The 16813-nt window shown below is 42.0% G+C and overlaps 3 protein-coding genes across 3 annotated transcripts; 1 reads left to right on the top strand and 2 right to left on the bottom strand.

Annotated features, from left to right (window-relative positions):
- Positions 1 to 630: 630 nt before the first annotated feature.
- On the bottom strand, positions 631 to 5782 carry LOC135484249 (putative L-amino-acid oxidase YobN). The gene is made up of 7 exons (XM_064765556.1): positions 5681 to 5782; positions 5364 to 5447; positions 4871 to 5082; positions 3783 to 3867; positions 3004 to 3168; positions 2603 to 2698; positions 631 to 2367 (listed from the first exon to the last, which is right to left on the bottom strand). Exons 2-7 carry the CDS (start codon positions 5440 to 5442, stop codon positions 1247 to 1249), a joined length of 1758 nt encoding a protein of 585 aa, XP_064621626.1. The 5' UTR covers positions 5443 to 5447; positions 5681 to 5782; the 3' UTR covers positions 631 to 1246.
- Positions 5783 to 8436: 2654 nt separating this feature from the next.
- On the bottom strand, positions 8437 to 9096 carry LOC135484854 (transmembrane emp24 domain-containing protein 3-like). The gene has a single exon (XM_064766547.1). It carries the CDS (start codon positions 9094 to 9096, stop codon positions 8437 to 8439), a length of 660 nt encoding a protein of 219 aa, XP_064622617.1.
- Positions 9097 to 12965: 3869 nt separating this feature from the next.
- Positions 12966 to 16260, top strand: LOC135485102 (glycoprotein 3-alpha-L-fucosyltransferase A-like). Its single transcript, XM_064766843.1, has 2 exons — positions 12966 to 13211; positions 14011 to 16260. The coding sequence occupies exons 1-2, from the start codon at positions 13148 to 13150 to the stop codon at positions 15192 to 15194; spliced, it is 1248 nt and encodes a 415-aa protein (XP_064622913.1). The 5' UTR covers positions 12966 to 13147; the 3' UTR covers positions 15195 to 16260.
- The last annotated feature ends 553 nt before the right edge of the window (positions 16261 to 16813 follow it).

Below are 16813 nucleotides of genomic sequence, written 5' to 3'. Positions count from 1 at the left end.
TTTTCATTAATCCTGTTTGGAGATGTTGTGGTCCTGCTGGAAACCGTTTTTGTACATAAAACCAAAATAAAATATTATGCCCAAGTTGGCCCTTTAAGTCAAAACCCGCATCAAATAAATGCTAGTGCGAATTTGTGCTTTTTTGTCCTCCTGAGAGCACAAGTTCATACGAGCATTTCTTTAAGTCGATGCGAGTGTTGACTTTATTTCACGCTCCTGCGTGTATCAATGAGTTATCATTTAGATAAGGATCTGGGTTGGTCTCCCTTAGTTCATGAATGGCTTATTTCTATCGTGGTTTTTGTCGTCAAATGATGGTGGACCTCCTCACCTCCCCTCCCCCCCCCCGCCTCATAAAAGCCGAGGAGGTCATCCGCTTCAAAGTATTTTTTTAAAGCCTGTTTTTTGCAGCCCGGAAAAATTTAGCCCCTAACTTCTCAATTTTCTCTCGGGGAAGGTAGGCCTATCGGACTGATGGGCCTTATTTCATGCTTAGTAGTTGAGAGGGCCACCTCCTGAAGGTGTGGCGGGTGCGAACCCAAGAGTCAGAGTAAGACACTAGTCTTAACCAGTCTGCCACCAAATTCCATTCGCAAGATCACATCGGCAAAAAAGAAAATAAAATTAAAATTGTTATCTAGTAACATGCATTTATTATCAACATTGCGGAATAAATTTTACAGAAGAAGCGATCAAACATTTTATTGCAGTAGTAAAATTAAGAACAGTAGAGCACCAATTTACTGTGAGGTTGGCTTTGTCCCAAACCAGAACTACTTCAGATAACGCTGATGATTGCGAATTCAGTTTGATTCGCCAAGAGGAACTGACGTATTTGACCTTGATTTCGTTAAAATAATCTTAAAATACATGGAAATTACGCCAATATATTTACACAGATCTGCTGGTCCAGTGACTTAGCTTGGTAAAATCGCCTTTAAATTGGAAGTATTTTACATACACGTGTCCTTGTACTATAGGATCTTGTTTTTCCACCGCCCTCGGACTAAAAGCACTACGGTATGTGTCAGTGGATGAAGAATCTCTCTAGAGGAAAACTGGGACTTTTATCATATCAGCAGTCTGTTGACAAGTGGCCTAACAAACTGCATACATAGCGTCTTTGGGACCTCAATCTTTCTGAGCCTCATTGCCTCGGTACCCATTTCGCAATTTGAGATAACTGTGTGTAAGAGTAACCAACCCGTTGTTACTCTTATTTGATGACCGAAGTATTCGCGGGTGTTTATGGTTCTGGACCTTCGCCAGCATGTTCTCTCAAAGCCTCGAGTTCATTGTAGGAGTAGAACTGATAGGCAGCTCGGTGCCCGGATTCAAGGGCACCCTGGATCCAACCATTCGACCAGGAAATGGCCTCCCCAGCTAAATAAACCGGATGCTCAGGTTTGAACAGAATTGCCATGTTGTTGTTGTACTCATTTGGTTTTAACTGTGCGCAGCAACCCTGAGCAGTGGGATCAGAGTACCACGATTGTGACATGCCCACTTCAAACTCCGTCTCAATTTCTGGGTGGATCTTTTTTATTTGTTCGACCGCACTGGCCACGGCTTCTTTCTCTGGCTGTGACCCAAGGATCAAGCCGTCCTGAGTCCAGTTGTAAGTGAGCAGGAGGCCCCTGTGGTTCGGGTCATCCTTGGCACCAGGGTAATCAGAATAGAATACCTGACCTACTGGGAGGTTGGTGATGGAATGTCCACCTTTGATTCCATACTTTTCATTTTGCCAAAATTTGGTTTTACATTGAAGGGCAATTTTTGTGGACGCCAGATAAGTTATATCAGCGATGGCCTTTTGTTTGTCGAGGGTGAGACTAGGGTGGAATTTGATCTGTCTGAGGATAGTCAGGGGGAAAGTAACAATGACAGCATCCCCGCAAAATTCTTTAGTGTGTCCCGTGGCTGTGTTACGGGCCCTAACCTTTACAATGTTTTTCTCGGAATGGTCAACGGTGTTGACCTCAAGTCCATAGTGGATGTTGTCATCCAAGTGGACATCATGGTTCCAACCGTGAAGATTTGGTTTGACAAATGCTTTCGGAAGTGTGTCCATTCCATCTACTGGAGTATGCTCTGGATCATGCCACCAATCACCGATCAAGTCACGCAAGACTTCCACCAGCGATGCGTTCAGGAGCTTGCCGTACTGAGACACAGTGTACCCGGTGATGGCTGGTTCTGGCCACGGGCGCAGCATTAGGGGATTCACCTCCGGGTATTGGTCTGACCGGAGGAACTCCGCCAGGGAAATCACGCTCCATTTCTTCACCCATCTCTTCCAGCCTTCCTCGGAATGGTCATTCATCAGTTCCTCCGTCACTGGTTTCATCGTCTCCTGAAACAGCTCATCTAGAAAGAGAGAAAAATGTTCAGGTTGCAGTATCTTGCATTATTCAATCACAAGGGAAAACTTTGATATACATTGTATTTTACAAAAGAGTTTCATTCCACTCGTCTAATCTCCAGGTAACACATTTTTTTACCAAGTTGAAGGTACCCCATGGTGAGTGGCAACACATAGTTCGAGAAGTTACTGCGTACATGTCGTAGTTTTTCACAGAAACAAGGTATGCCGAACACTTACCTAGGCCCTTGATTTCTTTTTTTGCCTCAGTAGTGAGATGCTTGTCCCAACCTGGCCAGAACTTCGTGCACCAATAGTTTTTATCTTTACTCCATTCTGTAAAACGTAACACAAATCATTGAAGTATTTTTAAGGAAGTTGCATTGCCACAAAAACTTGGTCTCTCAATTATGATATAAGTCCGGTTCCGAGCAAGTTAATTTCGGCAGAAATGGTCCGTCTATCGCCCACGAAATGACCTGAAGGACTTAGATGATATAGCCTGATGAATAAAGCTAATAGGTTGGTAAGACACAAAGTGGGCTGTACGCTGTTATTAAAAGGAGGAAAAAGGGAAAATATGTCATCAAATTATCGAACATATTTTTCCATAAGACAGGTTTATCAGATTCCCAACTCACCTTCCATTCTGACCGTGTGACCGTAAAGGTTGAAGTAGCATTTCTCGTTCGATGTGAAGAAAGGTTTGCACGGAATCTTGAAGAGTTTTATATAGAAGTCGGTCAGCCAATGACTGGGCATGCCAGGTGCGTCTGAACCATCCCCAGGAAGTCGCATGGCCCCAACTGAAACAGATAAGGACTAGTAATGAGATTTCGGGATATCATCATGATCGCATCAACTCCTCTTCTTCACTTTTGAAATCATTTGTCGATGACGCCATGTTTGAGGTTGAAGTATGAGAATTTGGATCGCAAATTCATGCAGCAAGCAGAACGTTATTTGCCCCTTAATACATGCATCCTGCAGTTAAAAGAATTCAGGCCTAGCCCAATACAAGGTATATTGTATTTAATTCTAAAACATCAGGCTACAGTGTAAATACACTATGTGCCTAAGGTGCCACGTTTTGAATTCAGCGGTTATGGTTAGGCAACCATAACTGATTGGGTTGATGCAAAATATGGAAGCAGTCCAAATGCATTTAAAACCACGTTATTCGTTATCTAATTTGAGATGTTTTAGAATAGACAGTTCCTTAAACTAGGCCCGCTCGCACCTCGAACTAAACTCCCATTGTTCTGCTGGCTTATCAAAGGGTTATGAGGGCAAACCTTGATATCATCTACCCCCACGAAACAACTTTCAGAGGTGTCGATAGACCTAAATCGGCAAGGGCAAAATTAACGCCTTGAGACCATTATTGAGAAATCACACCGTGGACGCGGAGTTGACTTACCATCTACATGAAGGCCTTCGGCAAAGGGTGTCCTGATTGTCTTAATTCTTCCACCAGGTCGCTCCTGTCTCTCAATCAGTGTTACCTTTAAGAATTGAAAAATGAGTAAAACTTCAAGATGAAAATATACGCGTCACCCATCTTCAGGGTCGCTGACTGATACGAACTTTATATAGTACTACATTTGCAAGTGAAATCTAACCGTTTCTGGGCATTTCCGAACTGAAACCAACGGTCATTTCCCATTTTCTCGGATGCTGATTACAAACTTAGTGACAAAAATCACTTAAAATTGTACCTTACTAAGTTCAAGTGGCAAATAGGTGGGGCTTTTTAGTGAAAAATACGTTTTCTATTAAGTCAGTTTTTTTCAAGTGCCTTCGACAAAACTACAAGGATCCAAATTCCGCTCAACACACAAGAAACAGTTCACGCTAAAGACCAAAATGTTTTGTGATATTACACATACATGCATAGATACAGATTAATGGCTTTAATTGTCCAAACTAATATATTATGACAGAGGACTTCAATTCAGAAGGTCAGGACATTCTTCTGAGATGTCGTCTGTCGCAAAATTCGTTTCTACTTTGTGAGAAGTTGGGTAATGCGTTCGATATTCTTATCTTGACACTCACCGTAAACTTGTTGAAGATAACTCAGTCGTTTTTTTACGCATTCGTTAAAAACTGGGTCATTCTGAACACTGAAACCCATCCTTTACCCGGTATTCTAAATACGATGTTATCGTTAATAAACCAGATTGAGTGTCCTACATAGTAATACTGTCAATCATGATGACGTCGAGATGTGCAAGGACTGTGACAACAGCCACTAGTTCAGAGGCTTGACCAGTGTTCTGTGAGTCACATTGGGGTTCCCGTGTAAAGTTATCTGATGTTCCCATGTCTCACTGTTTCCGTAAATAGATAGCCATGGCCTTTTTTTAGAAGCATGCATGTTAATCTTGATTTCTCGCATTCTCTATTCAAGGAGGCGAAAATAGACAGACACAGAAACACTAGAAAACAATACGTGCGCCGCAGCGTCTCAGTCCATCTTCATTTTAAAGCGATGCTTGTTCCTACCTTGTGTCCAGCTTGTGCCAACTCATAGGCCGCCACCAAGCCCGACGCTCCTGCACCAAGCACGAGGACTTCCTTCGCGTACTTCGTCTTGGTGTGGTGTACGGCCGACCCCCCGATCATCTTTTTGTACTCATAATCGAGTCCGAACTGAGCGATGTTCATGAAAAACTTCTTGTAGACGTCATCCTGCTGAACTGGATCAATTTTTTCTCCTGGAATTTAATGGTAATTATGGATTTTTCATTTTAGGATAAGCGATCTTTTCTGGCAAAATAAATTTAGTGATGGAGATATTTGCAGATAACATTAATAGTGGTGCTTTATTTTTATTTTTTGATGGATATGGACATCGACAATACATTAGATTAAAGACTCTTACTAACCTGGTCTTGACATTGGTACATGTACATGTATTTTTTTATTTGAAAAAATAGTCAACTTTGCGATGGCGTTTACTTCACGGCAGTTTAGATTACCTTTATCTTAAACTTACCCTTTAAGGCTTGAAGTCTGATCTTTGCATCATTGACAATGTGCAAAAATGGTAGATGCATGTATGGTGGTTCAGCCATGTCTCCTGTAAAACGAACGAACAATATCCCGTTAGACCAACAGTGACTCCGGGTAGTGACAAGCAATAACGATCGCAATATACCGTCAGAAGACGCTATTTAGCCAGTTTTGGGGCGTCTGTTTCACAGAGGCCGTTGTACAGGCGTCATTTTACCGGCTAAAAAGCGTATACACAGTATGCATAACCTGTGTAAAGATTATCTAAATTAAGAAAATTGCGACACCATTCGAACTTACCAACGAACTCCCTTTCTTCAACACTGCTTGCTCCAAAGGCCCACAAGTCAAAATCAAAAGGAAAGTGTAAAATGTTTTCAACGCTTGGTAACCGCGGTTTATAAAGGGTTTGGTTGCGATCACGTGATCATGTGATTGGATGGGAATCCCGGGCAAACCAAACTGTCTAGCTATTCTTGGCCAATCAACTTCCTTGTTATATTTAATGATGTTTCGATGCAAACAAAGTGACTCATTGATTTTATTGTAAGAAAGTAATAGTTCGATTAATTACTGAACTTGATTATTCTGAATCTTTTGATACGTACTGTATGGTATTTCTAAAGTATATATCTACTTCTTCAATGAAGATTTTATGAAGATTCCTCAATAGCCTCACATTGCTATATGTCTATGCGATTTGTACGATATGTGACTATCGCAATCTAGTGATCCATGTCGAACGCCAGTGAGGTAGTAAAGGCAAAGACATGATTGTCATGAGCTGATTTATTATTTTAAAGGTCTGCATGCGTGTAGGTCAAAATGTCCGGAAACTAAAAGTAGTATTCCCACACATCGCTGTTAATATGAACTAGTCACGAGCCGCATGTTGTGCAATTGGTCAAACCAAGTTTTTGTAATTTAGTCTTTACTGGGTTCATGTCAAGTGGTAATGAATAATCAACACCATTACGTAATTACAACTTCCGCTCCGCTATTTGAACTTGTGACGGCGGGAACGAAAAATGATAACAATGGCATTTCTTCTCGCATCATGTTTTGTGGTCCAAAACTGAGGAACACCAGAATCTTGTCGGCGATATTTGTATAGACTCACTTTGGAACCATCACATCTCAAGTTGCTTTCGACTTCATGTCACCACTGAAGATGAGTACAGTGATTAAAAAACCAAACTCAAAGTGTTCTTTTGATATGACGATAAAGGTCTACTAAGTGTTATAGATGATAGTTTTTGATACCAGTATACCATTTGCCCCAGTTAGTAACTCGATCTCAGTCCAGTCTCTTGTCCAGCCCTGTCCATTCAATCCGCACCGCTGTGTAAAGGAGGCCACGTTGATTTCCTCGGAATACCACTATGTTGGTAATGCCACTTTGGAAGCATTTCTCAGGATTGAATTTTGATTTTTAGATGGAATTACTGATTCAATATTAATCAGCAAGCCTTTCTTACAAACTGACTACATGTACTTCTCTTTTAATATTGGTATCAAAAATAACGTTTTGGCAATTTCCATACGTGCTTACATGCAATGTCACCAGTTTAAGACATCAGTGAGCACTGCATGCAATATAGTAGATTCGGGCGGCAATCTGTCCTTGGTACAGGTATTTCCTCTGAAACTACATGTACATGTAACATTTCATCGGCACGGATCACGGTAAAGTCTGGTGTGCAGGACACCGATGTGACAAAGTTATATGTATTTTAATGCGAATTTCACAAGAGTAGGTGCCTTTTGGGACGTTTTGGAGGGTCTGGGTTTTTCTCAAAATGGCGTGACTCACCAGATGAGCTCAGCGGTACGCAAAGAACGTGGTTGAACAATTCTAGTAAGCGTCCAATGCTGTATTAGAAATGACGTGTTAAGTTCTTGATTCTCAGAAAAATAATCATGTTACTGGTATCAAAAAATATCATCAATGATTTGTCAACGACCTTTGGAACTACTGTCACGGTCAATTTTTATCTCACTAAGAATTTAACCGGGCTGTTATTATTTTCCAAAGACCAGGAAGTTGTTAGGTATGGGACTTTCCATTGATAGACTAGGCTCACGTGAAATTAATAAATGCATTGATATTGGGTATTTCAATTGGGTATTTCAATAATTCGATGATGAAATTGACTCTAATTTACCACTGACTGATGCATATTAACTTGGCCGACATCGAAGGGTGACCATTCTTGGTCGGGCAGGATTTTTTTCACAAACTTAACATGTAGATACATGTATCTAGGCAAATAAAAGGCATGTAATGACATAAGAGCCCATTCGGCGATTACTTTTAGCACGTTCAAATTATCATATCTTGATCCATATTTAATTGATTGTAGGCCAACATAAACATAAGTGGTCCTTGAGGCAACAGGAGACAAGGCATTTTTGTTAGACCAATCAAATGATCACGAGATTGCTGTCATCCGGGGGCATCTCCCATGGATTTCTTCGAATTGGCGTTACCTGGTCAAGACTTCCCAGACGCCTTCATTCAATGACAATCTGGTGAAAGACAAGCCAGGGAAATGGCTAAACTATGTAGTTCCTTCAAAATTGGAGTACTTTGTTGGGATTTTCAATTTCATTATACTCCAGAGCACTTGTATGTTAACTAAGAAGCAGACGTCACACAATCTAATGAAGACAGTCACTTAGCCATTCACGGAGTTTATTTTATTTGTCACACAAAATGTATTTTACATTCTTAGTTCGTCTTTCAGCAACAGTTTGATGGATGTCTAACCCCATCATCACATCAAAATACCACTAAATGCATATTAAAAAGTCAACAATGTACAGTGAATTGCATAGAAAAAACTACAATACGAAGTGCAATACAATGGCATACATTTACTGGCTATCCAGTCCGGGTATCCACCTATGTAACATATATTTTGTTCACACCACTTGTATTTTTTCAGACCATCACCATATATACATGTAGTATCAAAATTGTTGCCCTAAAACTTAACCGAAGATTCCGAAATTTTGTCCACCGTCTTTTCACCACATTGCTTTGTACATATGACCTACATTGGTGCGCCCATCGGATCAATAAATTCTGTATGTGCTGCCTTTTTCAAAGTCTCTTGCACACTGGAATACGTGTCCGTAAAGAATAATCGAAGCACCATAACTTGTCCTGCACCCACCACAAAGATGACAACAGCTAAAGCCAAGGACATAAGCTGGACACAGAAGTTCAAATGGTCAGCCACATTGTGACCTAAGGAAGCCTTGTTCCGGTAATCTAGCTGAACACTGGAGACACTAGTGAGATGACTATGCAAATTCTCAAACGACATCTCAAGAGCAGTTTGTGCTTTTGGGAAAACCTTTTGACCAGCCTCTTCAGCAAGACTCTCCACATTCTCAGGACGGAAGCTAAAGAATACTTGTTTGTGAGCAAATGTTGAAAATTCGTTACTAAAACACATGACGTATAATCCAGGCATCGCATCGAAAACATGAGTCCCGTGGTTACTCTTTAAAAGTTCGAGTTCTTTTTCTCCATTTGGTTTTTCTATGCTGATATCTATATCGTTGTGACCACCCCTCGTCACTCTCCAGTCTACTTTATACCTCACAGGAGCCTCGACATCTTGGTAGAAGCATTGCTTGGCGTTGTCCTCTACCATAACACTCAGCGCTGCTCCGGTCACACCGTAAGCAAAGTTACCATTCACCATTAGAAACAAGGACAGTGTCCACGTTAGTGCACGGGCCAAATTCATCAGTATAGGTTTGACTGTCATCATGAACTGTACTTCGCAAGTGGATAACTGTGATCAGCTAGTAGAGATGGTGATTGTCTGTTGGGGACACCAAAAATAGGACGTATTTATTTAATGGAAGAGAAATCACTGATCGCTATCACACCATCACGTAATCCATTGGTTGCTTACTTTAGCCACCTATCACAAGGACATGAATATTCAGTTGTGCATTTTCGATAAATAGCACCACTCCTCACAGACACCACGTCGTAGAGAGCCAACAGTCCCGTCGTGCCACGTTTTAAACAATATCATATATGTAGGTCTCCGTCCCAGTGCATTGTAAATTTTCACGTATCAATCGGTATACCTACAGATGAGATCAATGTGTTGTCCCAGAACCCAGAAGTATTAAGGTAGCAGGAAGGGTTGGGCGTTTGTGGTTTCTGAGTCTGAGGGGGTTGGTGTCTGTTGACTGTGCTTTAAGAGAGACTAGGCATGGGGCCAGTCTCTCTTAAAGCACAGTCAACAGGCATTTGGTCTCAGTATTTGGGTTTTGATTGCCATGACTGTACCCCTGTAAAAGTCAGAGGAGGAGAAGTTTGGAATGATGAAAGCATTGAAGAAGAAGAAATGTTATTATTGAGGAAAGCAAAATTTATTATGAGACTAGAAGGCAGTGTCCTGACTTGATTATTTTGAAAATGGCGGTCTGAACACATTAAAAGGTGGAACATGGCATTTTATCGACTTTGAAGTGTTCCGCAGTTAAAGGGAGACTATAGGCAGCAGCTAGGTAGGCAAGATAAAGTCATACATTGGCCAATAGGGGTCAGTCATATCTCTAGGCATGGCGCTAGTCTCTCTTAAAGCACAGTCAACAGGCATTTGGTCTTAGTATTTGGGTAAGTACAGAATCAAGGCAGCTCAGAGAGCAATGATTGAACGATGCTGTGGACAAGTCCAAGGATACTGCATCAGTCACGACCAACTTCTCATCAGAAAGCGTCACCACCAGCATATTCAATGTTCAGTTCCAACCTGTACCAGTCCAATGCACGCCTGTCATGGTCAGCAGTGGTCAGCTTAGCGCGATATGGAACATTCTTCCGAAACTCAAGCGAAGGAAGTCTGCTCATTAGCCTATCTCGCGCACTGCTCCTTCTTGTCAAACATCGTAGTGAAATCGTGGTGCAGTGGGGCGTCCTCGAGGATTGCAGCTGGTCGGACAGACGTGAGGTGGAATGTGGGCGGCTGCACTTCTTCGTTGATGTGCGATGGCAGATAGCACAGTTGTTGCGTTGCATGACAGCTGAAAGTGAATGTGATATCATAGAACTGAGGCGTTTGCAATGAGACTATAGGTGAAGTAGAAGGAAGGAGTGAAATGGGCCATCTTCCAGTGACTAATATACAGAGTAAGGGCACTGGGTGTTGTTAGATTCAGCATTGAATGTATTCCTCGTACAAGCGTGAATAGTGTGGACATACAGTGAGAGGTGAGAGACCCCTATTGACTACTTCTTGTAACTTTATCTTGGATAGTGCCCCTTTATCAAGACTGAAACCCACTGTGCGGGGCTAAGAAATTACCTTTATAATCCTAGTTGGATAACCACTGTGTAGATGATTTGAAGAGTGCTCTGTGGATGTGTGCCTGTAATGTCAATGAAAGTATGATGAGGTGATGACGATAGTGGAATGACGAAATATTGGAAAGAGATCTATTCCTAGAAGAACATATGTCCTGTTTTGACTAGGTGGCGCATTTTAGATTCAGCAGTGAGCACTGTGTGTAACATGGTGGAGGCAGCGGAGATAATAACTGTGTCGAAAGTATTGTTATAGGGCCTTCCCTAGGCCCATGGGGTTAAATTTACAATCCACGATTGAAAAGACGTAGTTTGATCGCATTCAACTATAAATACATTGAACAGTTGTGTTCCTTTAGTCAACCGATGACCTTTTGTTGGGCCATGATCGGGGATTGTAAACTGTAAATGTATTATGGACTGGGAGACGGGGGAAACACAAGTGAAACTGAAATAGACCAAAACAAGTGATTTTGGGGCTTTGGTTTAGACGCATGCCCCACATGGGATTATACGGTTCATGTGAACTTGTTGACATCTACATGATCTAGTGCTGATATTGGTCATGGTACATGGTAGGCCTAATTATCATGGCTATATGTTTCAGGAAAAGCTCGGAGTAAAATGAACTGCCGATGAATAATGATGTTGTTCATGTTTACCATGTTTACTAGTACATAGCCATAGGGTATGCACTGGCCAGTGCACTTTCTGCACGTCGTCATGGTCATGTACGTGATACCTTGCATATTTTGTTTTTTGAATGCGCATGCTTTTTGGGCAAAATCACTTGTACCAACACTAATGAATAATGTCTTCTTATCCCTATGACTCCATACACAGTGAGGGCATTGTCCCATTCCCATCAAATGGTAACTTATTGTACCGTATTAGGGTGGAAGTTGGGGAGCAGATACCTACCGTTGCACGCCTGTCATAATCAGTAGTGATGAGCTTAGCGCGATATGGAACATTCTTCAGAAACTCAAGCGAGGGAAGTCTGCTCATTAGCATATCTCGCGCACTGCTCCTTCTTGTCAAACATCGTAGTGAAATCGTAATGGAAAACGTCTGGCTTTGCGCCAGACGTTGAGACTAATAAGTGAAGAACTAATAGGTAAAGAACTTCTACTTGCGCGAGACTGCTCTGATAAAATTATCATTGCAGAGACTACGGTGACGTACACATATATTTTTTACAATCAAAAATGCCCTCAAAAGACGAAATGGAATGATTATTTTATTGATATTTCCTACTATATACCTTCCAATTATCACTTTATACAAATAGATCGGCGTTAGGTCGCATGCTTTTCTTTCCTGGTGACACTATAAAGCAAAATAGTTGCAACCCCGTAAATGCGCTATAAGTCCAATAATAAGTGACGGTGACCCGTTATAAATGTTTCGCCAGCTTCGCTTTTTTGCCGCTACGCGGCGCGTTGGGCCCTTGCGTCTAGCGTCATATGTCACCCAAATGATTGGCCCGGACCGAGATCGATACGCACGTGCATACCGCTGTGGTGATTTCAATAGATTTTCGATAAAATCAGACAGCATGTGTTGCATTATTGATATCGGGCAGAACATGATCTCTGGAAAAACAACCGAATGACGATATGAAAGTTAACAAATGTACATTTTATGTCCGAATCGCCTAAGACCTGCAACTATTGCAATATTATGGATGGTACTGCGCTTTGCCTTTAGCAATGATTTCGCCGGAACGTATCGAATCACATCACTGTGCTACATAAAATATTTTCAATTGTGTACGATCAGAAATGGACTGACAACTGCCCTTTTCGCAGCAACTGGAGTTTACCATTAAAAGCACAAGTCATTTCTGAATCAAATCACCAAAATCATTCCAAAAATCATGTACATTAGGAGACATACTTGACTAATTTTGCCTATTGTGACTTTTTCTCTAATCTATACTTGCTTATATATACTGTATATACACATACAATGTATATGGTAAACTTAGGTGTTGCCGGTGTAAAGGGCAAATCAAAAAAGCCGAAATTTATTTTCGCCAACTATCTATTCAGAACTAGTCTTGGATCGGTAAAACTAGAGTATGTTATACGAGTACTCTACACTAGTACGCTATACTTGTACGCTCCGCAGGTTAACGCTGACAGGAGATCAGGTAGGCGTTTGGCCCCGAATATCGCTGTTCAGCGTGTGACGATTGTTCTGCACCGCCTGTCGGCTGGTATTCCGTCAATACCGTGTATGCCAGATACAACAGATCGATATTAACTATGGCCGTCTGAAATGTGTAGCCCGTATTGTGCACCGTTACAATGGTCTTATACAGTGGGTTATCAGTACATTTAGTAGTGCATCACGGCCTCTAAACACTGATCACACACGGTACACACATAGCGACTCGAGCTGTACAGCTTGATGATGATCTGTGCATCATGCAGGTGGTGTTCCTGAGGATGATGCTGTCCGTTCGTTCCATCATCAGTATGATTTGGAAAGGTAGGTCCGACTAGTTTAGGCTGAGAAAGGTCAGTGCCGACGGTGGCAGGTTAGGTAGCCCTCGGGTGTTCGGCCTGCGCTGCATGGACGGGCATGGAACCGTTGTAATCCCTGCCAGTGCAAGTTTCCTCCCACAGACCGGCGTCAGATCTGTATTCAACCACTCTGGATGGTGCGACCCGATGGAGGAATCAAGGGGGCGACCAAGACCCATATACCGACCATAAGTGCTCACTCAAGTCAGGATCTAAGAGCAATCATCCTATCAGTGCCGTATGGCCGTATAGTGTTCATGTAGCTCAGGAACTGCTGCCTACCTGCTGTCTGAAAAGAAAGCGTGGAACGGGGTAGTGTGGAATCCTGGCATCAACATATTAGAGAGTACTCGGTGCAGAACTGCGGCTGACTGTCATCGTGTTGTATGTTCCCGCGGCACTGCGAAGGCTCTGTAGGGGCAATATTTTGAGGGGTGGGGTGGGGTTTAGGGCTTTCTTTTCAGGCAGTCTCAAGTCAGGATCTAAAAGCAATCATCCTATCAGTGCCGTGTGGCCGTATAGTGTTCATATAGCTTTATGGAACTGCTGCCTACCTGCTGCCTGAAAAGAAAGCCCTAAACCCAACACCACCCCTTAAAATATTCCCAGTGCCGCGGGAACATACAACATGATGACAGTCAGCCGCAGTTCTGCACCGAGTACTCTCTAATATGTTGATGCCAGGATTCCACACTACCCCGTTCCACGCTGCACCCTATATTTCGTATTTGGCGTATATTCTAAATTGTTCTTTCCTTTTCCAGGCTATCTTGTGTGTCGACGAGTCCGACGAAAGGCGTGTGTTTGTCTCCTTCTCCTAATCACTGGCATGATAGTTCTATTAACACATTCGTACAGACACTACCACCTAAATCTCCTCTTCACGAAATCTTTTACGAGCAATGACGAGCGGCTAAAACCAGTCAAGGGGGTAAAGTCTATTGCATTTGGCACTCCATACTTCGGTAGACAATGGCCCTCACAATTCACTGACGTGAGATATTGCACTGGTGCGAAAAAGTGCACCGTAACTAGTGATATAGACGCAGCTGACGCAGTTGTCTTTTACCACGTGGATATGTATCCATGGATCTGGACAACCAGCATGCGTCGAAATCCAAACAGGCATAAGCAGATCTGGGTTTACTTTGGTCTGGAACCAGAGACCAGAGAGGACAGACTCGCTTCTTTCCTTGATGGTTATTTCAATTGGACGTTAACATATCGAACTGATTCGGACGTGGTGATTCCCTACTATAAAGCCACCAGACGCACCTTACCGCTCGGTAATGGGAGAGTGATCAACTACGCCAAGGGGAAGTCCAGGATGGCGTTCATGCTGACAGGGCACTGTGAGGTTTACAGCCGACGGCTAGACTACGTCAAAGAGTTACAGACGTACATTCAGGCAGACGTCATTAGTGGATCAGGAAGGTGTGGGAAGGATCTTTGCCCAAGATGGAAATGCGACGATACAAAATTAGGGTACAAATTTTACCTTGCTTTTGAAAATTCTTTGTGTAAGGATTATATAACAGAAAAATTCTGGAAAAACGCCCTTATTCACGGAGCATTGCCTGTCGTCATGGGCGCAAACAAAGGCGACTACATAAAGGTGGCACCACCGGGGTCCTTCATACACGTGGACGATTTCAAAAGTCCAAAGGAACTAGCCACATATCTGAAAATGCTCAATTCAAATGATGATCTCTATAACAAATATTTTGAGTGGAAAATCAATTACACCATCACAAAAACGGGGGAATCGCTTTGTGGCCTTTGTGATGCACTCCATAATGAGACAAAACTAAAAACTAAGAAGGTCTATGAACACTTTGCAGACTTTTGGGATATGACGAAACATTGTAAAGATAAGGGTAGGCAGGTTGGAACAAACATAATTCAGAAAATCATACTTTATTTTAACTATTTCTTTGGAGTCTACTAATCTCACACATAAGATGACAATTCTAGCTTCTAAATAACAGGGTACATGTATTTCAAGGACTGACCAGGCCAAACAGTTTTAGCTAGGAAAAAACGTGAAACAGTAGCAGCTGATAACATTCGGCAAAATTGAGCAGACCATCGATTTTTTTATCACTGAGGCGGCCAGGACGTTTTGCTCGAATTTGGAATGATTAAACATCCATCTTATCAGAGATCCATGTAATTACAAATAAAAAGTTAAAGAAGAAGGAATATGCGTATGTACTGTCTATCACGGGAAATTGGAATTCTCTGACCCAATTTTTTTATTTTCACTGCATAAGGCAGTGTCGTCGTATGACAATTGTACCACCGGTAATGTACCAAGCTTCTTCAACTTACTGTGTACAATTCATGCACTGGTTTTCTGATTTACCACGGCGGCCGCATAATATCCCAATATCTGCACTGTAGGCCTCCTCTGGAATTACCGTTTTCAATAGGCTCGTGCAAGAAGGTTGTAAGGTGCCATTGTTCCATTTCGAGAAGATGGGAAAAAGCTATGAGGCTAATATAAGATGCATTATAACAGTCAAATTTAATGTATCACACTGGCTGATTAACCATGTTGACCTTTGATGTAATCAAATGTAGTGTAGTGTGCAGGTCCGACATGAGATTGTCCAGAAATTGTTTAACATCTTATACGTTCGCCAAATAAAAGTTCACGTTTAACAGTGGATCAGGATGCTGGGTCAAGATGGTTACATGTGGGCTGACCGCACCCCACAGGCGTGTCTGTCAATGCCCTGCTCTGATTTCAATCATCAAGCCCTCTCGTTAATTACAGCAATAAATAAATACAAGAGGATTATTTGTTTGGAATAATGATGCTGGTTATTATTCGTGTCGTGATAGAATGATGTAGCCAGAACACATTTGCATGAGGTTGTTCGCATTTTGTAATAAATAGTAATGCCATTTGCTATCGATAAAGTGCTTGCATCGAAATGGTTTATCGTGTCACCAAATGTTCATGCATGAGGCATTTGAATGATTTCGAAACGGGTTACAGAGGAGCGAGAAAGAACTACTTTCTTTCGAAATAAAAACTTCTTTGTTAATCATTTTCAAAATTGCTCATCTGACTGTGTGGATTTTTGGTGCAGGGGAGCAAAAGTTGTTTAAATCGACCACGATGACCGTACCACAAAGTTTTTACCCCTCAGCTCAAATAGGCTATATGTACATGTACATGTTGAAGAGAGAGGGTGCGATTTCCGTCTCTGTCCGTCCGTCCGACCGTTCGTCCTGTATTGGTTTTCGGAGGAAAACGGCTTGGCCAATCTAAATATATTTTAATTGGTGTGTGTAATGGTGGTGTGTAGGGAAAGCTTTTTTCGAAAGTCGGCGTGTCCCGACTTGTCTCTACCGATTATTTTCGACGAGCATCTTTGTCAACCAGGAACACTAAGGAGACATTGATTTTGATCTTCGAATGATCGATTATTATACCAAAGGTGACCAAACCCGGCCTATTTCAGTCGATGACTCGCTCGTGACTTGTTTGTAGCACGTTACTTTTTCGACCGTCCAAGCAGTTGAGGTTGGTTTTTTTAGAATCGACGACAACAATAT

Source organism: Lineus longissimus, chromosome 3, assembly GCF_910592395.1.
Source record: "Lineus longissimus chromosome 3, tnLinLong1.2, whole genome shotgun sequence".
Lineage (NCBI taxonomy): Eukaryota > Metazoa > Nemertea > Pilidiophora > Heteronemertea > Lineidae > Lineus > Lineus longissimus.
This window is presented reverse-complemented; position numbering and strand designations above follow the sequence as displayed.